Here is a 24,356-nt window from a genome sequence, read left to right on the forward strand (position 1 = left end):
CAAATGGAGCCTTTTAAAATCTCCGCCCATATTTAACCACTCGCAAGGAACACTGGGGCATTTAGTTCGACTGCGGTGTAATAAAACAGACAGCAGCGCGACAGCAAACTACAGTCTGATATCCTGGTTTTAGGAGACGTTCACAGACTCCAGTTTGACAACAAGACTGAGAAAGTGAAGACCGGCATTTTATACTGTATTACATCGTGCAGTCTGGGATTACAGGGCGGTGTTATTATGGTGAGTAAAGGCATTTGTATGAATAAGAAACATTTTCATTCGTTATGTTATAACTAGCCTAGAAGACAGAGTGAATGAAGGAAAACGATGTAAGCCAAAGTCAGCAAACGCTTCTTTTCATGATAACGGAACTAGCTAGCTAATAATAGTTTCTCTTTAGCTTAATCCACTCTGCTGGATAGACCATGGCCTAGTAGTGTTAAAGTAAACTGGTAGTGTTACAGTCACCTGGTTGATCCTAATCTGGAGCAACCATGTGATTTACCTTTACCTATAGAAACGTTTGTTACTGGTCGGCACAATTGCACGGTTGAAGGGTAATGAGACGCTTGCTGAGCTGGGTCTCCAGTGCCCATAAAATTATCCGGACCATTTGGCTGACCGTGTCCCCCCTCAGGCCAAGAAACACCTCTCACCTGCTGTGCATCTCGTCTTTGCAGGGAGACAGAGTTTGCAATGGGACGCACAACAAGAAGCCTCTGCTTTCAGACCCTCAGCTGTTTGAAGACCAGTTTGAGGAGCTCGTCACAGAGCTCACAGAGAGAGACTTTACTGATCCCGTGCTGGCAGACGCATTGAAAAGACTGAGAGAGGTAAGTATGTATGACTGGTCTCTTTTTTCGTTTAGCAGAGGGGGACAATGATATGTAGATGTTCATATGTGTTTTTGTTTAAGGTTTTGGTATACAACACTCCTGGAGGAAAGAGGAACCGAGGCCTTTCTGTGATTGGCTCACTCAGGGAGCTTGTCCCGCCCTCCCAGCTTACCCAGGACACCGTGCAGCGGGCTCTGTTGGTCGGCTGGTGCATTGAACTGGTGAGGGTTTGGTATGGCATGCTAAATTAAAAGTCTGACAGTATTTCATTTAATCTTTTACCCATTTAATCATGTTTAATCGTGATTTATCTTTAATCATTGTTGAGGCTGGATTTTACTAAATTGACAGGAAGGTAGCTGGAATATGCAGGTCGTGTGTCTTTAAAACTTTCTCTCACGAGCAGACTCTTGACTGTAGCCTTGACACTTTGCACAAGTGCTACGTTTTCTAATTTAGGTGTTGCCACTGTGTGTCTGATACTTGCAGCTTCAAGCATTTTTCCTCGTGGCAGATGACATCATGGATGGATCTGTCACTCGGAGAGGGCAACCCTGCTGGTACAAGAAGGTGAGACTTAATATATTCCAGAAAAGGAGACTAGTATGAGTTTGTGCTGTGGTTATTATCCCACTTCCCTCTGGTTACCTATATAAATCCTACCTATTGGTTTGTTTGTTTTTTGTTTGTTTTTTTTAGGATGGAATAGGTCTGGATGCCATTAATGATTCCTTTCTGTTAGAGGGGTCAGTCTACAGACTGCTTCGCAGATATTGCAGAGATCAGCCCTACTATATTCACCTCCTGGAGCTGTTCAACGAAGTGAGTCTTCTTGGCTGAAAGTGTGCTTGTGCATCTGGCAGCAAATTCATCACTTCGTTCGTAAAATGTATGCAGTAACAGCTCTTAAAAGCCAACCGAGAGACTGCTGATGGTTATGAGGTTATGACTGTGGTTATGCATGATTTCACTCAAATGTCCAGCTTGAGCAATATATTATTACATAGTTAAATCCGGCTCAACACTTAGTCATCTTCAGCATTGTCCACTGTCCACAAACTACTCCTCAGAAAATGCAAAAGATCCTTCAATCCATTTTCTTTACCGCTTATCCCGTTCGTGGCAGTGGGGAGGTGGCTGGAGCCTTTCCCAGCTGCCATAGAGGGAAGAGAAAAAATGTCCTTTACAACATTTTCCTCAAGCCAACACTGTCATCTTGCTGATGTGTGTTTTGTTCAGCCAACCAATTTAATCAGCCTGCATATTTAGATTGTCATAAAAACTAACCACAAAATGTTCAACACAGTTTCCTAATTCTTTAATTAAAATCTCTCAAATTATTCATCAGCTGTCAAAACATTTGCTTATTAAGTGACCGACCAGTTATTTCAGAAACTCAAGAACTTGTGAGTTTTTACTTACCTTGTGTGTTTTCTACTTTCTTTTCCCCTCAGGTCACTTTCCAGACAGAACTCGGTCAGGCTCTGGATCTCATGACTGCTCCACCCAGACAAATTGACCTCAACAGATTCACCATCGAAAGGCAAGAAGGGGAGAGAGTGTTGAAAGATGAGTGTTGTTTATTGCAATAAGTATTTATTTCTTCTTTTCTTTTTCATTTTTTTGTCTTTAAGGTATAAAGCAATCGTAAAATACAAGACTGCCTTTTATTCATTTTACCTCCCAGTGGCAGCTGCGATGTATATGGTGAGTGTGTCAACTTCATGTTGCATAAAAATGGAGGTAAAATAATACAGCTTTAAAACACTCTTTGTACCTTTTTTCTTTTCCAGGCAGGAATCAACAGTGAAGAAGAGCACAGCAACGCCAAGCACATCTTGCTTGAGATGGGGGAGTTCTTTCAAATACAAGTAGCTACTTTTCCTCACCATTGACCTTCATAGCATAATATTTCCCATTCGTTAGCTGCACGTGTTGCATAATACGCTGCTGACTATTCTGTTTTAATGACCATCTGATGTATTCTGTTACAGGATGATTACTTGGACTGTTATGGTGACCCTGCTGTGACAGGAAAGATTGGCACAGACATTCAGGACAACAAATGCAGCTGGCTGGTAGTGACAGCCTTGGAAATCATGACTCCTAAGCAGAGAGAAGAGCTGGAGGTTGGGCCTCATTAAATAAATGCTTCTCTTCTGATCATGTAAAATTAATAAATATGTGGCAGCGTTGGGTTGCTGCACATACAGGAATTCCACTGTGTAGAATTTTTATTTTGATGATGCTTAGCTGTACGTGCTCTTGTTTTTTATCCTTTAAATGTGCAATTTGTATGGTTGTTAGTTTTAAAACTTCTTTTTTAAATCAACTGATATAATGAGCAAAATAATACTATTAACCGTATTAATACATTATGTTGCAGAGAAAGTAGCAATCTCTCTATCTAGCCCTGTCCCTTACATTCTTGTAATATTACTTTGTAATTAAGGGGGTGATTTTGAGTTAACATAGCATCTCATCTAGAGAGAATTTTCATACGGACAAGAGAGTAACCACTGTTTGTGTATACCGTCGTTAGACTCTGCAGTAGGATAGAATAAACATCTAGATCTTCTGCCGGGGTAGCTTCATTATTCATGTCAGCTGGTTGCAGAAATTAGTCCTTGGCATCGCCAGATGTTGCTAGGGCCTCAGTCACATGCCATAGAGACTAGTCAACGGTTACACTCTATTGTCTGCTTGTTGTACAACAAGTTGAGATACATCCAACTACAACAAACTACACAGCAGCTCGATTTAGTGCAGCTCTATGCTCTAAAGCTCGCATTGCTGGCTTGCGTCTTCTACAAGAAATCAATACTAGTTTCTGGTGGAGTAATGGTTCAGCTTTGTTTGCGTCATATGACATAAAATTGCTAATCTTACCCTTAACTTTGCTTACTTCAGATATTCAATGTTCTGGGCATCCAGAAAATTCCCCTGATGTATGTAATCATTGGTACAGTTTAAGTCGGTATTAAAACGTCTACACCTTTAATTCTTTGACGTTCATCTGTTCCCACCTTGTTTAGACTCATGACTAGAGTCATTTGTTAGTGTTAACAAGTTCATTTTGATCTCCTCAGGGATGTTATGGACAACATGATGAAGCCAGTGTGGAAAAGGTCAAAGCACTGTACAACAGCCTGCAGATGCCATCATTGTACCAAAAATATGAAGAGGAAAGCTACCAGCGCCTACAGAAACTCATCGCCAGCCACGCACAAAACCTTCCTCACTCTGTTTTCCTCAATTTTGCCCAAAAAATCTACAAGAGAAACAAGTGAGAGGGCTTGCTGCTTTGTAGAAAATATGTTAACAGCATCAAATACACAAGTCTGGTGACTCTTATGAATCTCTTATTTAAATAAAGTGTTTCAGACTTCAGCAGTGTAACTCAGTCAGGACTGAGTTATCGTTTAATAGACGATGTCCTCTGTCAGAGGAATCTGACTGATAGATGGAAGGATAACTTTGGAGTGAATCACAAAGGGTCTCATTTAACTTCAGTGTTTGCCTGAACTGAGGAACACGTGAGAGGGATGATGGGTTAATGTTTTTTTTGATTGCTGATGGCAGAGGACAGATGATGAAAACTGACAAACTGTTCCATATGTTTTATAGTGTTTAAAGTCCATACTAGCCAAGAATTTATTGCTTTTAATAAATAATATATAGTGTATGAACAAACATGGTTGTGTACATTTCATCTTTTTGTGTGGTGTTACGTTGTTTAAAGAGACACAGCTTTTCCAAACATCCTGGTTTTATTTTGCATGCTTACGTTATTTTACTTTCCTCACACAAATCAAAATTATTAACCACCATGATGCTAATAGTCAATGGTGTGTCCAATTTGCAGCCTGTAGTCAGTTGTTCTAGTTTTCACGAAGCCTCACATACGTCTGAGCAATCTCAGCCCAGCTCTCAAGCTCCTCCAGATTTGATGGTCTTCTGGCATGGACCTCGGTCTTCCCGACAGATTTACAAAGTCAGGGCTTTGTGCAGACCAGTCTGTAATGTTCACTTTGGCCGTCTGGAAGCAGTTCTTCAACAGTATTTCTCTCCCTTCTTTCTCCAAACATAAGCAGCATCCCTGCTCTAGTTTCAGCTCATCTGAGGAAAGCACTCAGCATACTTAGCATACTTTAGTCTGACTTCAAAATTTCTTGCAGTTTTTCTTTCCAGAGTGTTTGAAATCTTTTGCTTCCTACGTCTACGAGACTTGGTCTGTATTGTGTGGCTCCCTTTGAATTTCTTGATGATACTTCTCACTCCAGTTCTTGACACTTGGATACGCTGTGATACTGTTTTATATCCATCTACTGCTTTATCAGCATGAATAATTCTTTTTCTCGACTCATAACTGATATCTTCTGTTTTTGGCATGATTTTTACTCAAGTGACGGCTCAAACCCTTGCTGACATTTTTATACTGTGTTTAACTTGGAGGATAACCGTCAGCTTGAGCTTTGAGCACTACAAAATTATAGCATGTCATTGCACAGCAGTGGTCCATGATATAGCTCAGTAAAAAGATCCGTTTTTCAGCGGGCTAATAATTTTGGTTATGGTATTTGTATCTGAAATAATTTTGTTATTATGTACAAATAGAAATAATTGTGTGTGTGTGTGTTGGGAGGTAATAATAATTTTGTCCTTTTCTATATGTATTTAAATTGCAGTTAAACGCAATTAAATATGACCTTTTTATATGAGTTAATTTTCTGTTAAAGTAATCACCAAATGCATAAATCATGATAATTGGGCGGTGAACATTTGAGACTCATTATTTTAAGGAGGCAAAGCTAAAAAGGACTATAGATTAACTGAATGTGATGATAAGGCGAGGGGTAAGGGGTGTGGTTTGATCGGGGGAGGTGGGGGGATTTCTGGATGCTCGCGAGAAGACAGATGCTGAGGCTGTTCGAGATTCACATTCTCACGGACTGGGGATGTGAGAGAGCCCGACGAGATGGAGACCTTCATCCATCTTTATCTGAATGTGAGTCAAGTGCATTTTTTATCAGCTTTATCGTGCATGTAGATGTCTTTCAAGCGAACCTGCATGAGACGATCGGGTAAGAAATTCCTCCTCTTACCCCCCTGAGACTGCGTAGGATAAGACAATAAATTCCTCTGTTCGCGGTGGCATTTGTCGGATTAGACAGCTTTGCGTAAATACGCAAATAACTGTTTTGTCTGTTCTAATTGTAGTGTGAAAATGATGGTTTTTGTCTGAGTTGTAATAGGGGCGTATGGGCCCGTTTATCAGAGCGATGCGGGTTGGAGGTACTCCCCTCCTCCCTCCTCCACCCATCCACCCCTGTCTCCATCAGCTCTGTGGGATCAATAGATACAGGGTTAAACTCTGAGCACAGGACGGATTGCATTACATATGACGGTATGCTGTGTTTTATATTTTATTTCAAGGCTTAGTTTGCTAAGGGCCATCCCGACGGAGGCCCAGCAGTGTAAACAGGCACTCCAGTGATTTATATTCTTCAGTGATGTGAAGGGCACTGTGGAGGAATATATGAGCAATAGCCTTCAGTAGATGGGCTTTTAAAAAGCAGACTGGGTGTTGTTCTCTACCGCTGAGTGATTATTTCATACTCCGCTTAAATGTATGTGTGTTTTCTTTGTTATTTACGATTTGTTTCTTTTGATCCAGATTTCCATGAATATCATAGCCCAGTGAAGACGAGCATAACTGATGACAGTTATCAGACTATAAATTAGCTTACAATTATTATTACAAGGAGAATCATTTCATGTGTGTGGGTGGGTGTTTGAATAGTTGGGTGTTGTGTGAAACCAGCAGATGAAAGGAGCCGTGCAGGTATCTTGCAGAACCACTGCATACAAATAGAGAAGCTCTAAAAGTATCTATTTAGCTGCAAGATTGCAGGAATTAAGTATTCGAAATTTTGTATGGAAGACACCACCTTCTGTATTACAGTATTATCACCGTTTGCATCATCTCACCATTATGACAATGTAATTTTTTGTTTATGTGGATATTATTATTCCCAGGGACGCTGGAGCTTACCCCAGATATTGTAGGGTTCACTCTGGACAGGTTCCCCAGATCTGAATAATATTTTTGATCATATTAATAGTCATTTTAAGCCCTAACATATAAAAAGACATTTTATATGTTAGGGCTACATTTTTCCAAACACATAAGTCCCAGCTGTGGTCTTTAGATGTCTCAGTACCTACCATAGTACCTCTAAATCTTATTCCTAAGGTGTCAGAATATTTAATATTTTAATATCTAAATATATTTATATAATATTTAATATCTAAAACTGTCAGAATATTTAATTTTTGGCTTTAAAAATAATTCTGCTAGTCTAAATAATAGAGCTACTTTTAGCTGCTCTCTTAGTCACAAGGGGCTGACACAGTGAGTAGCTCTTCATGTTTAATTTGGCAGATTTCCTTCCAGGATCAAACCGGAAATCTTTCATTTTTTAGGCAAAGATGAAAACCACTGCCACGTTAGAGAACCAGTTTGCCAGTATAAAAAAAGTCTAAAAAATGATTTGCATTTTTTTCTCAAGAAAAAGTCCCTTTGATTTGTATCCACAGCATATGGTCAGGGCTTATCAATGATGACTAAGACCTCACAGGGTTAAATGATTATTTGATTATGACTCTTGCTGATTCACTTTCAGTGAAATTGACTGCTGGAGAGGCTGTGGGATGGAAAGAGCAAATCTTTTCCATATATTTTTGACAATAGGACAGAATGGCATTCGGATATCTAGTTTTCAAATCTTATATTTAAGTACCATCACACCGGCTTATATATTTCTATCAAATCTGCGTGTCTGTAATGATCCTGGTTGCTCTGCATGTGTTAGCAGATTTGTTTGACTTCCTGCAGGAAAAATTAACCTTTATTTGACCTGTTTAAGATGAATATATTTGATAAATGCTTGAAAGGATGGAGTAAATAATTATAAAAATTCAAACAATGTAAACCAGACTTTGTGTGAAAGTGTACAGTTATAATTTAACACCCTGTTACACAGCAGTGTAATCTGCTGCACCTGGTTTTAAATATTTTATTTGTTTGTTTGTTTGTTTGTTTGTTTACTTTTGGTTGGTTTTGCATTTATTGTTTGGATTGGCATGCTCACCTTTAATACTAAAAGAAAAAAATCCCACCTCAACACACACACACACACACACACACACACACACACACACACACACAGAGGAATTAAAATTAACTACTAAGAGTTCTCAACGTATTTATTTTAAGGGGCAATGCTTGACAATGTGCTACTCTAACTGTGAGTCACAGTGTGTGACTTCCCGGGCTGTGATAATTACAGAACAGAAAACCCCCAAAAGCAGTTGCCTTTTAATGAATAGTCTCGATGATGGGTTCGCTTCAAAGCTTAAACCTAATATGCAAACATGTGTAGAGTAAGAAATCGCTCTGCGATGAGCAGAAGCTTCTCGTATTTGTTATTCACTGTGTGTCTTCTTTGATGTTACAGGATCTCGGGAGTCACGCCAAGATGTGACTGTCACGGCGCGTCATAGTTTGGAGGCTCTACAATACTTGTTTCCATAGCAACAGAAATATCAGAATACCCAAAAAAGTCCTATTCCCACAATGCAGTCCTCTCAGCCGCCGAAACCGCGGCGCTTTGACGTCAGCAGACGGACCAATAACTTAGCTGCACCAAAGTCTCATGGCCCTGGGTTTCAGAGGGAGGATAAAAACATGAACACAATCACCACGCCGTCCCCACGCCGGGCCACCAAGGGCCCCACCGCTCCCTCCAGGACCAGAGTGGGCGTACAGCCTCGAGCTCCAGTAAGCCAGTCCAGGTTAAGCTCACAGAAACAGGGTTCTACTGTCTCTAAACTAGCTAAACCTAAACCCAAGAATGCCCGTGCATCTGCAGCAACTCAAATTGTACCCGCAGCGGATCCGCCTCCTCCGCTTCCCTCGGTTCTTCCTGTTGACCCGAACTGCAACGAGCCGAGCCTCCCGTGTCTATGCTGTGATGGCCGATCCCCGCAGGACAACAACAGCATGTTCAACCACAACCACAACAACAACAACACCATCTCCCTCAGACATCAACTGCAGCTACCGCCTCCACCGGCCCCAATGCCCCTGAGGCAGGATGGGACCGGGGCCAAGGAGCAGGCACAGGCAAAGGCCCAGATGGAAATTTCTGCCTGCCCTGCTGCCAGTCTGGAAAATGAAGAGAAGATTTCAGATGAAAACACTGAAGTAGACAATAAGAAAAATGCAAAGGTGGAGGAAGATGATGAGGAAGAGAGCAGCGGGGATATTGAGATTGACGATGAAGAGGAAGATAACGATGATGATGAAGATGATGACACCCTGGTCCCCTCGTGCTGCGACTGTCCCCCCTCCCTCCTGGAGTTCTCGCTCTCCTCTTCTACCTCCTCTTCCTCCACTTCCATCAGCTCCTGTTCTGATCTGGAGTCTGACTGTGCCGATCAGTCTGCCTCCATCTGCTCTTCCCAAGATCAAGACAATCTGTCCATCTCTCTTTCCTCCAAAGACCACTCTCTCCCACAAGGCCCTGATAGCAAGCCTCCTGCTCGCTCACCTCCATCCCTCCCTCTGAACCGAAATCCCTTCTGTTTAACATCTCATTCCCCGAGTCCACCTTGCTCCCCAGATGAGGGTTACCCTTCTGCGCTTGACTCACCTTCCCCTGACTACTTAGGAGTCAAAGATGATTCTGAGGTCACCAAATTAGGCTTGCTTGACTTTCTAGAATCGGTCGGAGAATTTGGGAAAATGGAGCGGTTCAGCCAGGTGATCCAAGTGGCTCGCTGGGATCTGGACGGGGAACAGCACTGGGATGTTCTGCGGGATCGCTTAGATCACCTGGATCATTTGGAAAAGGTGAACAGGGAAGTAAAACTGACCTACATTGCCAGACTCCACGAGAAGGGACTTGATCTTGGAGATCTGGATGAGCAGGACCTTTCGGATGTCATGGATGAAATGGGCAACATTGACATTCCCTGGAAGCTGTATAAAACACATGATGGAATGATGGGAGAATCTCAGGAGTTTTCCGATGCCGGGGTCGACTTAACCGCTCCGTCAGACTGTGAAGATCCCCTCGTTCCAGATTCCCTCACACCTTCCCCTGTTGAACCGCCACCTAGACCCCCAAAACCTCCAGCACGACATGCCAGCGTGAGCTCGGACCTCCACACCTACATAAATATCAGCAGAGAGACCACCTCAATCGCTGTTTCCACCTCTCCTACATTGTCTACCTTCTCACCTAACTCCTCATCCCCCACATTCACCACTTTTAGGTGTGAGAAATCCCTACCTTCATCTCCACCATCCATTCCTCCTCTCCCTGCTTCTAAGCCAGTTCCTTACCTTACGCTGTATACCACCCCTTCTCCACCTCCCTCTATCCCCACCCCAACACCTCCTATCCCTCCACCTCGAAAGCGACACCTCGCACGGAAGGAAGCGCAGCGCCTCGCGGCTCTTCAAGCCGAACAGGAAAAGACCCCCATGTCCCTCCCCCCACCTACCACCCGCCCCCCACCACTCCCTCCTCCACCTGTTATCTCAGTCTCCTCTTCCTCTCCTCCTGCCATACCACCTCCACCTGCGCTGCCTCCTCCACCATCCTTCCACGCATTGGATGTAGAGATTCGGAAACTGCTCATGCTTGCTGGACTTACCCAAGCCGAGCTCCTCAAACTCAGCCCTGAGCTTGGTGTCTGTGTCGGGGGGTTAGAAGACGAGGGAGATGGAGATAATTTCATGAAACCTAAATCTCTGGAGTCACAAGAGTTCAGTCTGCGGTACAGAGAAGAGGAAAGTGAGCCTGACACACAGCTGGTGGCCAGAGATCAATGGATTGGCACTGAAAAGATGGAGGGAGATAAAAAAGCAGATATAGCTGAAGAAGGCAAAAAGAAAGAGGAGGGCAGAGACGCACAGAGAACAACGTCATTTACTGAAATGGCAAGGAGAAGGAAGAAAAACACTGGCTTGGCATTCGACCAGTACTACAGTTTAAGCAATACACATGAAGATAAAGCAAAGAATGTGAGCTTTAGAGCTTCCCGTTATTCTGCTGAGCCACCAGAGTCACCGCCGCCTCCTCCTCCCCCTCGCCCTCTGCCACCCATTCCTCCATGTTTGCCATCCCTCAAAGTCAGCACTCTGCCCGCCAACTCTGAACAACCTGAGCGTTTTGATTGGCTGATAGCATTCACACCAGAGTGTGAATCCCCACCACAGCTGCCACCCCTAGAAAAGAGAAAGGCATACGTGGAAACCCAAAAGAAGCCCAATTCGTCAGGTACCTCTCCAGGGTCAGCTCCAAAGGTCACAACCTTTAAAGAGTTGCGTTTCCGCAACAAGAGCTCCTCTCCTCCGACTAAGGTGATCATTGAGCCCGATCCTGACCCCACAATAATCACTCCAGATCCAGATATACTCTACAACTTAAAGTGGAGGAAACATAAGGAGGGAAGTGATGGCAGCCAGTGGGAGTACACCTCTCAGGCTCAGGCCCTCTTCATGCAGCCGCCGCCAGCCCTCACCTCAATGGCTGCTCTGCAGGAAATGCTCCAGAGAGCTGATAAGGAGGGGGGGCAACTAGAGTTGTGCCCATCACAGAAGATTGGCTACTCAGTCAGTGACAGCAGCCTGTGGACCTTGGACAGAGAGTGGGAAGAAATTAAGAAGGACGAAAAAGAAGGGAAGGACAAACTAAAGGAGGAGGTGGAGGTGAGAGGACAAGCTGATGGAGGACGGACTTTTGAATCAAGAACTTCAGGTGAGTGTGATTTTAATGGTAGTAAATTGGAAGTTATATTCAATTACACAAAGTACATTCCTGCCTGTGCATGTGCATAGAAGAAAGTAAACACAAAAATAAGTCAGAGCAAACTGGATGACAGAACAGATCTGGGACGGGCAGATGATGGAGAGGAACAGATGGGGAAAAGGCACACTCACAGTCGTCTTGCTCAGTTCTTCAGTGATGCACAAATAATATTCTTTGACATTACAATGAAAAGAAACAGAAAGCCAAGGGAAATGAAAAAAAAAGTACACTCATTTGTGGAAATGATAAATGGAGCCACGGAAGAGAGATGGAGCGGGAACATGAGTCACTGAAAAGGATGATGCAATGATGTGATGGCAGGGGATAAACAGGGTGATTTTAGATAGGGCAGAAAGAAATGTGAACACAACAGTAAGAGATGGAAGAATATAGTGAGGCTAGTGAAGGTAATATGAGGAGAAAGGGGAGGTTGGAAACTTTCCAGCCAGTATTTCCTGTACGGGTTATCAGTGTGTGATGTCATCACAGACTTATTCAATTATTCATCCACTCTTCAGATTGAGGGGGAGAGGAATAATGGAGCTCACTACCTTCCTCACTTTAAATCGGACTTTTTCCTGTTTCCTGTTTTTGTTTTTTTCTTTCTTTGTTAGCATCCTGAAATATTTTCCTTCTCCCCTCTCTCTCTGCTTCTTTAATAGTTTTGAATCCCAGTTTTGGGACATTTATGTGTTTTTACTTATGCTGTCTCCACCCCAACACCCCACCCTTTGCTCCCTGGAGCAGCACAGATAGCTCAGATCAGGTTACGTAGCTCATATGGTCCTACATTATGCTACATTAAAACTAAGTTGTTCATGTACAGCAGGGTATTTAAGACCAAGACTGGATTATTTTTTCTAAATGATTTATAGGTTAAAAATTTATAGGTTAAAAGTTTCAGATCTTTTCTCAAAACCACTGCAGCGAGGTAGTTTTGGGGGATAGGTGTATACACCTTTAAGAGCTGAAGGGGTGGATCTTAGTACATGGACCAATTACTGCCAGCCAGGGTCAGAAAACTAGGAAGTATCATGTATTTGTTGCAGTTCAGACACAGCTCAAGTCTAACTAAGGTATGGTTGCTTTCTAGCTCCTTTTTTAGTTTAAGGTCAATACAGTGTAACGAGAGTCGGGGTGCCACTCTGAATTTCCACAAAGGCGGGCCTGATGATTGAGCAGAAAGGAACAGAAATCTGTTATCTGTTGACTGACTCAGCAGTACAGTTTTTCCTGTACTGGTGGAGAAGGGAGGGGTGGTGGGGAAGAAGGTAGAGAGAGATAGAAACTAAAAGCAGAGAGTGAGAGAGAAGGTGATCCGGAGGTGATGACAGCACGCACTGCAGTAAAGTACAAAACGTTTAGCAACACCAGTCACTGACTGTGGTTATCACTCATAACTCTCAGGTGTCAAACAGAAATCTGATGTCACAAAGAAAACGTGGATTCTTAACACGTGTTGTAGTAGGATGACTCTTCAGGAATGGCATTTTAATTATGATGAATTAAGCGAGTGAATGGCAGACCGAGTCCTTCTACCGTGCAGCTGTGAGACTGCTCCGTAATTATTCTTTTACAGCTTCTGTGTCATTTCCTGTCATGTCAGACCCCTCCTAAGCGAAAGACTGTGTTTATTGCTCTTCATAAATCAGCTCCATTGACTTCCATGCACCGTCGGTGTGTAACTGTCAATCAGATGTTTGACTGGAATAAATACTGCATGGTGTTTTGAAGATGACTGCTAGAATACACATGTGCATTTTTTCTCTCAACAGACACTAACATGTTCTGCATCTCTCTCTCCTTCCCATTTCTTTGCCGCCTCTTTCTTACTTTTATCTTCCTTGTTTTTCTCACTTATCCATCCCGTTTGGTTTGTTTCCATTCGGTTGTCTCCATTTTGGCATCATCGCTCCCTCATTACCATTTATGCTTGTGCGTCTGCCCTCTCCATCCGAACTCCTGCACTTTTTGGCCTTGTTCTCCCTTTGAACCAAGCAGTTTCCTCACCCCCGCTCTCCCTCGCCCAGTCCTCCCAACCCTACTTCCTCCACACCGCTATTCCTTCCTTTCGCCCAGGCTACTGTTACTCCCACCCCCTTGCAGATCCCAGGCCCCGCAGTCATGTAGGCCAAGGGACCACAGACACACACAGAAACACACGGTGGACTCCTGCTGTCCACTCAGCTTGTATCCACAGAAATGAATCGAGCTCTTTTATAAGCTCTGGGTTTAAAGATGAATCCCCGGCTGCTTTTGGTGTAGAGTCTCCACGTGACTGTGGGGATAAGTTTAAGCAAAACACACATTCAGCTTACCAATATAACAGCGATCCCAAAACCAATGAAAGGGACTTTGCAACTGACTCAATCTGCAATCTTGACTCCCTTTACCAAAGTGATTCAGAGAAGCAGAATGATGCCAACGCCGTGTCTGTTAGCAGCACCGCTGAAGCTCCAGGTTGCACCACACCGTATAAGAATATTGATGTTATGATGATGTATTCAAACAGCATCAGTGCTAGGGATTCGATGTATTCAGAGAAGCGCTCACTCTCACACACAGACCAGGTCAGCATCAAGGCTAGGACATCCAAAGATCTCCCTCCCCTCCCCACCTATTACCTGTACCACCCTAAGAACTGCCCTCTTCACAGGGGGGCTCCCCCCCGCCTCTCTCCTATCGGAGCCCTCTCTCCTCCCCATCGCTCCGGAGCACCCCCTCCCGGTGCAGCAGGCTCCTCCCTCAGCTCCCCGCTTTTCCCCCGCTCGCACACCTTGCCTGCCCTCGCTGCTCCCCTCTACTATCCAAACCTCTACCCTCCTATCCCGCCCAGGGCGCCCCCCCTACCCCCAAAACTCTACCAGGCTCCTCTGCAGTCACGCGTGGCGAGTAAGATCTCTCTCTCTCCATACATCTTACACTTTTTCTCCTTGTCTGACATCTCGCTTGCATGTCTGTCTGTCTCTCTGTCTGTCTCTATTTCTGTCTCTCTTCTCTCGTCTGGATGTGGTGGCCTACACGCTTGTGTCACCTATGGCCCCAGGGGTTTGCAGATTTGAAAGAACTAGGTAACTGTAGCTGTTTTATATATCAGAAGGCGCGTCCCTGCAGGCCATCTGATACGTCTTATCTGCTCTGTCCTTTCAAATCTGCAAAGGGCCTTCAGAAGGGTAACAGCTGTTTCTGTCACAAGGTGTCTAGAGTCACTCTCATCACTGTCTCTCTCTCTCTGTCTGTCTTTCCTCACTTGTCTGTCTCTTTGTCCCGATGTTGTTCTTGTCGTCTTTTTGTTTTTGCATGGTGTACCCACACAGACACGTGCATTTCATGCAAAGCGAACCTCAAGTAGCTGCTCGATGATGATGTGATGCTAATAAATAAATAAAGTTTTCATTTTTATTTGTTCTGTGTTCGGTTAAGATCCACGGCATCCTGTCCATTGTACACATTTGCATTTATCGATCTAGTTTATATAAATACATTTATATAAACAGCAAAATGTACTTTACACCTACCCTTTGCACATGGATGTACTTTCTTCTGACCTGGTTCTTGTGGTAGTTCCTACACTTGTTTGTTCCTAGCTCTGCAGTTCCTCCGTGTATGCCTATATTAAGTATGTGAGTATTTGTACAACTGTGTTTGTGTGAGTTGAGGTTAATTGCATGGGATCCTGTTTAGCCCTGAAGCAGACAAAAAGTTGTGTTCGCAGATCCAGTTGTGAAAACCTCATCACAGTAATCCTACAGGATGTGCTCGCTCACTGTTTGTTGTCAGCAGTAACGACTGCTTCCATCTGCTTCTATCTGGCTTCTTCATTGCTTAACTGCTCCTGCTAATAATGCTAATATTTTAGTTGTTTTGTTTCTTTTGGTGGCGATTCATTTTTTTTTAAGTTTGTTAATTTGTATTTTTTTTTAATCACTTGCATACAAAGTAGTTGCGATATATATTTATTTGGGGTTTTGTTTACCATCGCTGTCAGCTGTTCGCAGTGTCTCATTCGCTGGCTCTGTGCTGAAGACAGACACACCCTGGATGGGCGAGGATGTGAAGCATCCAATGAGAGGTCTTGGCCTATCCTCTCTGTGCCTACAGGAAAAGAAAGGTGGGGTTGGATGTACATGTGCAGGATGTGCGTTTGTTTGTCTGTGCACGCTCTTCTAACCAGCTTTTTTTTTTTACACCCGGTTCTCCTCTCTAGCCCTGGTAGGCGCAGTTAGTGTGGCAGTGGAAGCCATATTGGCCCAGTTCAGTTCTTCAAGGACTGTGGTTCAGAAGGTCAGTACCTGCTGGTTTGATGACAGTAGCTACAAGGACTGTGTGCTTTTTCATTTGTTAGTCATGATTTTTTGGCTAAACGTCATGGTGTATTAAATTCATTGTTTACCTTTGAAAATATTTCCCCTCTTCCTTCTTGTTTTGACTATTGTGTGCCTTCCTCCAGTCTTCCTCAGTTAACAGGGTACTAGAGTATCTTAAGATAACCCAGTTTCTTAGTCACAAGAATTTCTTTGTCAACTTGCTGCTCACTCACCACCCAAATCGTCCCTCATTACATCATGTTGATCATCACCACACAATCCCCCTTTTCCACCCCTCCCTCTCTCTTTGAGTCATCCTTTTCATCTTCTTGTCCAATCGCTGCACATCTTCCTCCTCACCAAACACCCATTTTTTCCCCCCCAAACCATGCTCCCTTCCTTTCTTCTCCTCTCCTCAGGCCTTATCAGGAGACAGCGCTATAAATCCATCACTGGGCCGTCTGGTGCTGCAGTGCCTCTGCCCCGCCCTCCACAGCTTGCTGACTGATGGCTTGAAACCCTACCAGAGTGACCTGATTGCAGGCAGAAGGCCAAACTCTGCTTGGAGTCTGGTCCAGGCTTCAACCAGGGCAGGTAGCATATCATGCATCATAGCTGTGGATATTAAAAATCAGATATTATCCTATTGTTCCTCTTGAGGTTTGGTTTCCTGGTTGATAGTGATAAACTCTGCAATTCGTCTGTCTCCACTTTTCTCCCACATCAGTCAATACTTGTTGATTTTATCGTCTAAAATGCTGAATAAAGTGAACACCAGGACACAGATATTGATTGGCCTACGAGTGCCAAGCTTCACAGCAATTTTTCACTCACTTCTGTAAGGTCCTTCATTGATCTCTCTCTCTCTCTCTGTGCATTTTATCCTCTTCCTCCCAACCGATCTTCCAAGGTCCTAAAACTCATGCCTTGTTCAGTCTGCAAGTTCGAGTTGGAGAGCTACCCCAGCTCAGACAGAGCAAACACAGGTTCAACGCATTCCTCCTCGGCCTACTGAAGTAAGCAGTGGCTATTAACAATCCTTGATCTCCACTGACGACTCGTTTAAGAGCACGTTATTCATTTTATTATTGCACTCATAAGGCCAGATTTACTAATGGTTCTGCGCAACCACAGAACCCTTTTGTGGCATTCATTTTACCTCAAATTGCAGTAAATTGAACATAGAAAAAAGACTTGTTATATTTTGTGCCTGGTGTTGTTGTGATAGTTGCATTAGCAGTGTTCATTTATTTGGAATGACAGGATACCAGTGTGAGTACGTAACGACATGGGTGGATGGGTCAAAGTTGTGAGTGCGTGTAAAAAGTTTGGCTACATCCTGTAACTCTTCGCTCGGTCTTAACTCTGCACGCTTAGATCTGAGCTCCACATATTTGTGGTCCGTAGTAATACTGGTATTTTGATGAAGTGGAGCCTAACTTAACCGAACTGAAGTGAACTGAAGGAGGAGAGTCCTGATGTTAAATAGGCAACAGAGTTATATTTTAGAGTGGGCTGATGGTTTTCAGTGTTTCAGGCATTTAGTCTCATTTCAGTTTATTTATTTATTTTTGCTTCTCTCTATCAGAGCTGTTACATACCATATTGGAATGTGGAGCTGAAATGAAAATGGGATCTTTGTTAATGTGTTAGAAAAATGTCTTCATCTTACAATATGTAATATTGACTGAAATAAGTATTTAGCGCTTCATACAGCCTGCAGGAAACAAAAAAGCAGATCATGCTCTTACATAGTGGCACAGTAACAGTATCTTTAATAAGACACCGACAATAAATAGTGATTTGTGTTCTCCTACACATGGTGCAGGTCAGCTGTTACACATAGTTTGTAGTAACGCAGCTCTCGTCTGCGCTCCACCTGAGTCTCAGTCCTGAGGTTCACACTTAGTCTTCGGTCATTTCTAACAGTGGAGTTCAACCTTATATTACAGATATTGTCTCTCCTCCAACTGCTTGTCATTTTCCTGAATTCTCTCACTGTTTTCAGAGAGAAACACTTGAGTAAAACCTGTACTTGCACTGTATTACTACACCCTCATCGAGGCTGCTTGTTTTTAACCTGCTAATTTGTGCTGCTCTTGCAGAATGCTGAAATCAACTGCCTGCATTCTTGTTTATAAATTAGCACATTGTTAGTAGATCACCCACATAACTTTCCACTCCCATGGGCGCATTTTTGCATTTGGTAATTTGCTCCACTTAGTAAATCCGGCCTAAACTGCAGAATAATTTCTGTGCACGTATCTTCTTTGTATCCTCGTTACTCATCTTCTTTCTGTTTTTGTCTCGTAGTACCAAGCTTCTTGACTTCTGGCTGTCTTACCTTCAGTCTTGCAGTGGTAAGTTTTCCTCTCTTCTAGCAGTTGTTGCAGTTATGAGCAGGGTGCAGTTTGTCAGGGTGGGGATGGAAATGCAGGGGATTTTCCCCTCTCTGATAAATAAATGAAATAAACTCAGAGTATCAGGAGACCGCTTGCCTGATCAGTGACTTCAGAATTTTCTGCAAAGGTGAGCTCCACGGCAGGTGCTGTGATGGGCTGATTGAGAAGAGCAGTCACGCGTTCATGTAAAAACAACCTGTCCACAGTTCAAAAGTTAGAGCAGGTGATTTGCGACACTGTAAGACGAGGTTACAGAAGAAAACAGGAAAGTGTTGAGAGATAAAGGGGGAAGACACTCAGCAAAGGGCTGTGAGTCGCTCATTTTTACACATTTTTTAATTCTCAAACTCGAAGATCTCCAATTGATTCAGTAAATGAATCATCCAGAGAGAAGGAAAGCGAAGCACTTCGGATGACGCGGGAAAGCAGAAAAAGTCTGTCATCAAAGCAGGCTGTTTTCTTGATGTAGGTATATGCTATACAGGACTAATTAATATTTTTCAAATGACCAGCATTTTGTTCTGTTGAAATTTGTATGTATTTCTTTTAAAATATTGAAGCTTAATGGCAAAATACTATTAATTGGATTTGGACTTTATTCTTGCCATGTCAAACCTTTTATACGCTGCATTTGATCGAGAGGTAAACATTAATATTTCTCTAGAGGCTGTTAATATCCTCATATTTAATTTCATTGAAAAAAATTTCATGAGAATATTCTTGTAAAAGCTGTGGGCATGTGTTTATGTCCTGAATTTGTTTAGTTGGATTCTGTAAACGTTACATTGACAGCAGCGATAAATGCCATTATTTTCATGTCGTGGTGCAAATCTGGTTACAAGCATGAATGTAAATACTTGAAACTGACCTCTTCTCTCTCTCGCGCTCTCTTTTCTCAGATGTGCTGGAGACCTATTACCAGCCCACCTCTTTTATGCGTCTGTCGGCAGGCCGCCTTGCCAACCTCTGTTTGAGGAGCTGCTCCTTGTGTTGCAGCCTCTGAGCCTGCTCACCTTCAACCTCGACCTGCTCTTCCAGCACCACCATTTAGAGCCAGAGAGTCACAGGCCAGAGATCCCCAGCCCTCCCTTTCCGGATCCTGGATCCCAGCTTTCAACAAATGACACAGCAATAAATGGGTCTCAATCCAAAACTCCAGACAGCAGATTCAGTGAAAGCCTCTCAGAAGTAGACTTTGGAAGCCCAGATCATCAGGCAGCTAAAGATGCTAAATCATCACCTGTGACTAATTCAGATAATGGAGGATCGGCAGCGTCAACAGATACCAGTTTTGGACCCATAAAGGCTTCAATCACTCAGGAGGAGACGAGTCCTCAACTGTTGTGGGTCCAGGAAAAAGAAATTGAAGATTTGCCTCCTCCTAACGTTGAGGAAGACAGCCTTGCTCAGCAGGCAGGACAGGTAGCCACAACTGTTCAACTCCTCTGCCTTTGTATTCAATGATGATTGTGTGATTATGCAGAATTAATTTATCTGTTTTTTCTTATTTACAGGTAATTCAACAGGGATGGGGTGCTGTGGTGCGCTGGGGAGGCCGACTGAGTCAGAATCTGGCTGAGTTGAGCCTCTCTGCAGTGAAGAAGGATGAGATGAACACAGATCTGCCAGATCTCCAGGCTCAGGCAGGAAGCGACTACACTCCAGTCAGCGGTAGTACTCAGGTTCCCTGGGGTCTGGGCCGGCTCTTTGGAGCCTCCAAAACTCCCACCAGCCCGACAGGTCACACACAACCAACCAGGTCAGTCATTAAATATGTAATAGTTATTATGTAGTCTAGACTACAGAAATAGGTTTTACTGATAATCAAATCCTCTGTTGAATAAATTCAATCAGCTTCTGAAGACAATTGTCTGTGACTCATGTCTGTTTGTAATTTTCCAAGTTTCTGTAATTTTCCTCAGACGTCCCTCTCAGTGGTTTGCACCCGGTGTCACTGCGCTGACCCGAATGGTGAGCAGCAGCTCCACACCAATGCTGAGAAAGATCCCCGAGACTCTGGGAGAGACCGGATCAGAGTCCGAGAAAGATGTTGACACACTGGAGATGAAGGACAAACCCAGACCACTCAGGTACAGCAGACATAAAGTGATGGCAATGATGGATAAGGAGCAATGACACAGCATTGCTGTTTTCTCACTGTTGCTGTTGCAAGCGCTGATTCTGTTTCCAAGTTTTAAATACATTTATATGACCTATATTGGCCTTTATAATGTAGACCAGGGGTCTCCAACTCCAGTCCTCGAGAGCTACTGTCCTGCAGCTTTTAGATGCGTCCCTACTCCAACACAGCTGAATCAAATGGTTGGATTACCTCTTCAGCACGCCATCAATTTGGCAAAGGTGATAACAAGCCATTCATTTGATTGAGGTGTGTCGGAACAAGGATGCTTCTAAAAGCTGCAGGACAGTAGCTGTCGAGGACTGGAGTTGGACACCCCTGATGTAGACTGTCTTCGTTAAGTGAATGGTAACATCTCAAAGCCCAAAACTGGCAAAAATCAGATGACAGCAGTGTAATTTTGGGTCAGACCTTTACACAAGTGGGATCCTAGTCTGCATATGAAAGATAGATCCAACTTCAAGGTATGAGTAGTGATACCAAGCTAGTGCCTCAAATCTGCATGCTTTCTTCTCATCTGAGAAGCCCCATCGTTTACACGCCTGTGAGAAAACAATTGACCCGTGATATCAGTAAGTTGTCCCAATGATTTTATGGTCTCAATCGCTGGTTTCAAGTCAAATTTTACATTTCCATCCAGAGTAAATTAGATGATAGGGTTTGTCTGCCTTGTGAGTGTGCAGTGTCCTCTATTTTTCACCCAGATCTGTTTTCAAAAGACTAACATAGTCACAGTGGGTGACACAGTTATTTTTATGTCTTTTCTTTTGCAAATCAATATTTTTCCCCACTGACTGGTGGCAGGGGTTATACCAGAGACACCAGAATAGCTGCTGTTATCATTCTGAAGTCTTGTAAACGGTGACTCATCCCGTCTGACATCATACACTGACGTTACTCTTTGTGGCTGGTGTAAACGTCGATCACTGCGGCTGAGACAGTGTCTTCTGTCCCAGGTCGGTGCGAACGCTGTGTGACCACGCTGGATCCGGTTCCGAGCTCAGCTTCCGCAAAGGGGAGGAGCTCCTGGTGTTAGGAGGCGTCGATCAAGACTGGATTCGCTGTCGTCAGGGAGACAAAGAGGGGCTGGTACCTATTGGCTACACCTCTCTCATCATGTGACCATAACTGCTGCACTTAATCAACACTAAAAAAAATCAATAAATAATTATAAAATATATATATATATATATTTTAGGTGAGTATTGAGAGGTTATGGTAAGGCTGCACTACTCTGAAAGGGATATTTCACACAGGCTCGGTTACAGTTTGAGTTAAGGGTATAACACCATCTGTTGTGCTTTATGTGCATCAGAGGCAATCTGCAGCCCCCCCCTCCTGTTATGAACATATTGGAGCTTTTCCCATCACAATCATTTCAGTTTGGTAGTGTTCAACTAATAGATTTTAGCAGCAGGAATTGAGCAGATGGTGCGAAATAATGACTCGACTCAAACTTGGATCATTTCAAACCAGAAGACCTTTGATCCTCGAGTGAATTATCCCTTCAAATGCCTTTTTTCTCCATTTCCGCCTTGCTTGCCGGCCGCTGATCTGAAAGCGATCGCCAAAATTCTTTGCAGTCTGTCACACTCGAGTGCGTTCAAATCAGCGGCTATCTGTCGCGAGGAGGCGGCGGTTGACAGCCTGGCTGCAGGTCGTCGAGTGGGGAAAGCATGTTGGAGTAGTGGGCCGTAGCTCCTGTTGCATACTGCGTAGTAATGTAGTGAACTGTAGCTGTGTAGACCCGTTCTATTGACCTTTTACCCTTATTGACCTCTCATCTTTCTCACCTAGTTTATGTGTGTTTGACATGTTTCTGCTACTGTATTTGACTGTATAAAATATACATATAAAAATATATATATATAAATATATAGCTATATAAAACGAGATTGATATTACCAAGATAGATAGAAAGGTAGATAAATATGAGAAAGTAGCAGCTTAAGGCTGCAGCCGTATTGATGGAGTGATTATTCATCTTTACATTTGCAACAACACGAAGCGGATGTCATACATGCAAAAACAAATGAATATGTGTTTATTTTAAGTATGCAATCCAGTATCTTCCCTATTGTGCGCTTTATGTATTGCCATTGTCATCATATTCATAACATGATTAAATTTAGCTCATACCTTTTAAACTCTGTATGCACTGTAATGTACCACGAATGCTCTGAATGAAAACATCTTAGATATCCCACAAAGTTATAGACGACAGCGACCTGTAGCCAGAATCTCACAGAGCCTCCGTGGGTTTTAGCAAAAACCCTCACAAAAGTCTGCCCCGCTTTCTCGGCACTGTCTGAATTTCAAATGAACGCAGTGAGAAAAACCCCAGATGTGATGTCGATTCATAAATGCTACAAGTCTGTGGGTTTGGTGGCTGGTCTTCACCTCGTACCTCAGCTTTTGTATTTATCTTAACCCCATGTTTGCCGATCATAATCATTGATATTAATGGTAGTGGTAGCAGTGGAAGTGATTTGTTTGTTTTGTTGTTGCTTAAATGAAAAGAAAAAAAAACCTGTTGTTTTGTGTCACATAATTATTAGTTATCTGTATCTATGACTATGCATATATTTAAATGCGCAACTAAAAGTGTGTTTAGTTTGTTATAAAGTCGATTTTAATTTGATGTTATCATGCAAGTGGAAATCGGAAGCATAAAACGATAAGTGCTTAAATTTAAAAAAGAAGGATTTTTAAGCGGCCAGGAAAGGCTAACGCTAAAGGACCTCTATTCAATCAGCAGGAAAGTTCCATTGCTATTGATTGATCAGGTAAAAGATCAGTTCTGCAGAGTTTCAGTGTAGCATGCGATTGCTGGCAACAGTCCAGTAGCATTACCTTAAACCAGTGTCATAACTGATTATCAGGAAAAAAAAATGCCAACACAAGTGATTAAAAGAAATAAAAGAAACAAAGTCTAGATACAGATAAAATATCAGTAGACACGTTTAGTTTGTTTCTTTCCGATGTGAGATTACAAATGCATTTGTTTAAAAGCTATTTATTTATGGGATGTATTATTTATTGATCTTGAGGTTTCTGAAAGGAATAGCTCGCTAATTATCCGGGTTTTTCGTGTGCGAAAATGCACGCATGGCCGTATGTATGTGCGTGTATATGAAGTGAAAGCAGAGATGAGTTCGAGCACTTCTCTGTCAGCGCATCCTGCACTTTCACTTGTGTGTGTGAGTGACAGTTAGTTCTGTTCCTCCCTCTCCTCCTCTCTGGTGTCATGTAGCCCGTAGACATCCCGTTGTCCTACTGTTGCGTATAGAGTGCCCCTCTAGTGTCAGTCACTGTTCAGCTCCTGCATGTGCTTGTTTGTAAATACACCAAATAAAATATGTATAAACCAAACATGATCACCTGCTGGAGTCATTTTTTTTGCACTATAGTTCATGTAAAATCCCCTATTAAGCCAGAACCTCAGCCCTATACTGAAGAGAACCTGTTTTTGTGTTACAATGGTGGATGCTCAAAGTAAACATGCTAAAGTTTAAAATAATGAGATTATTTTATGTGGAGGTAGTGAATGAGCCATAATCTCAGTTCAGTCAGGTTTTTCTGGATCGTTCTTGGATCTTCATGTTGTCATGGAGAGGGGATGCCCTTAATTAAGACATCTCAGGGACACAGCTCTGACTGTGAGGACAGCAGTCCATCTAAACAAGGTCCAGTGTAAGATAAATAAGGATTATTTTGAACTATGAGCCATGCACTTTGCATGTTTCTTAATATCGATTACATTTCATTTATTTGTTGATGTCTGAAAT

General features: G+C 43.0%; 2 protein-coding genes across 3 annotated transcripts; both read left to right on the forward strand.

Moving 5' to 3' along the window:
* Nucleotides 1–45: 45 nt before the first annotated feature.
* fdps (farnesyl diphosphate synthase (farnesyl pyrophosphate synthetase, dimethylallyltranstransferase, geranyltranstransferase)) lies at nt 46–4,529 on the forward strand. Of its 2 annotated transcripts, XM_085176621.1 has the most exons (10): nt 46–240; nt 681–833; nt 917–1,057; nt 1,326–1,406; nt 1,536–1,658; nt 2,291–2,379; nt 2,471–2,543; nt 2,630–2,707; nt 2,831–2,965; nt 3,926–4,529. In XM_085176621.1, exons 1-10 carry the CDS (start codon nt 238–240, stop codon nt 4,124–4,126), a joined length of 1,077 nt encoding a protein of 358 aa, XP_085032747.1. In that variant the 5' UTR covers nt 46–237; the 3' UTR covers nt 4,127–4,529. The 2 variants fall into 2 exon arrangements, with proteins under 2 accessions (XP_085032747.1, XP_085032746.1); XM_085176620.1 differs by lacking the exon at nt 46–240 and having other exon boundaries at nt 306–833.
* A 1,183-nt stretch (nt 4,530–5,712) lies between these two features.
* rusc1 (RUN and SH3 domain containing 1) lies at nt 5,713–23,940 on the forward strand. The gene is given in 13 exon segments (XM_085176613.1): nt 5,713–5,844; nt 8,357–11,668; nt 13,721–14,611; nt 15,708–15,830; nt 15,927–16,003; nt 16,446–16,620; nt 16,937–17,042; nt 18,340–18,386; nt 19,328–19,377; nt 19,380–19,850; nt 19,943–20,187; nt 20,351–20,518; nt 21,525–23,940. Coding segments are annotated over 12 exon segments (5,712 nt in total). The 5' UTR covers nt 5,713–5,844; nt 8,357–8,475; the 3' UTR covers nt 21,691–23,940.
* Nucleotides 23,941–24,356: the final 416 nt, after the last annotated feature.

Source organism: Neolamprologus multifasciatus, chromosome 11, assembly GCF_963576455.1.
Source record: "Neolamprologus multifasciatus chromosome 11, fNeoMul1.2, whole genome shotgun sequence".
NCBI lineage: Eukaryota > Metazoa > Chordata > Actinopteri > Cichliformes > Cichlidae > Neolamprologus > Neolamprologus multifasciatus.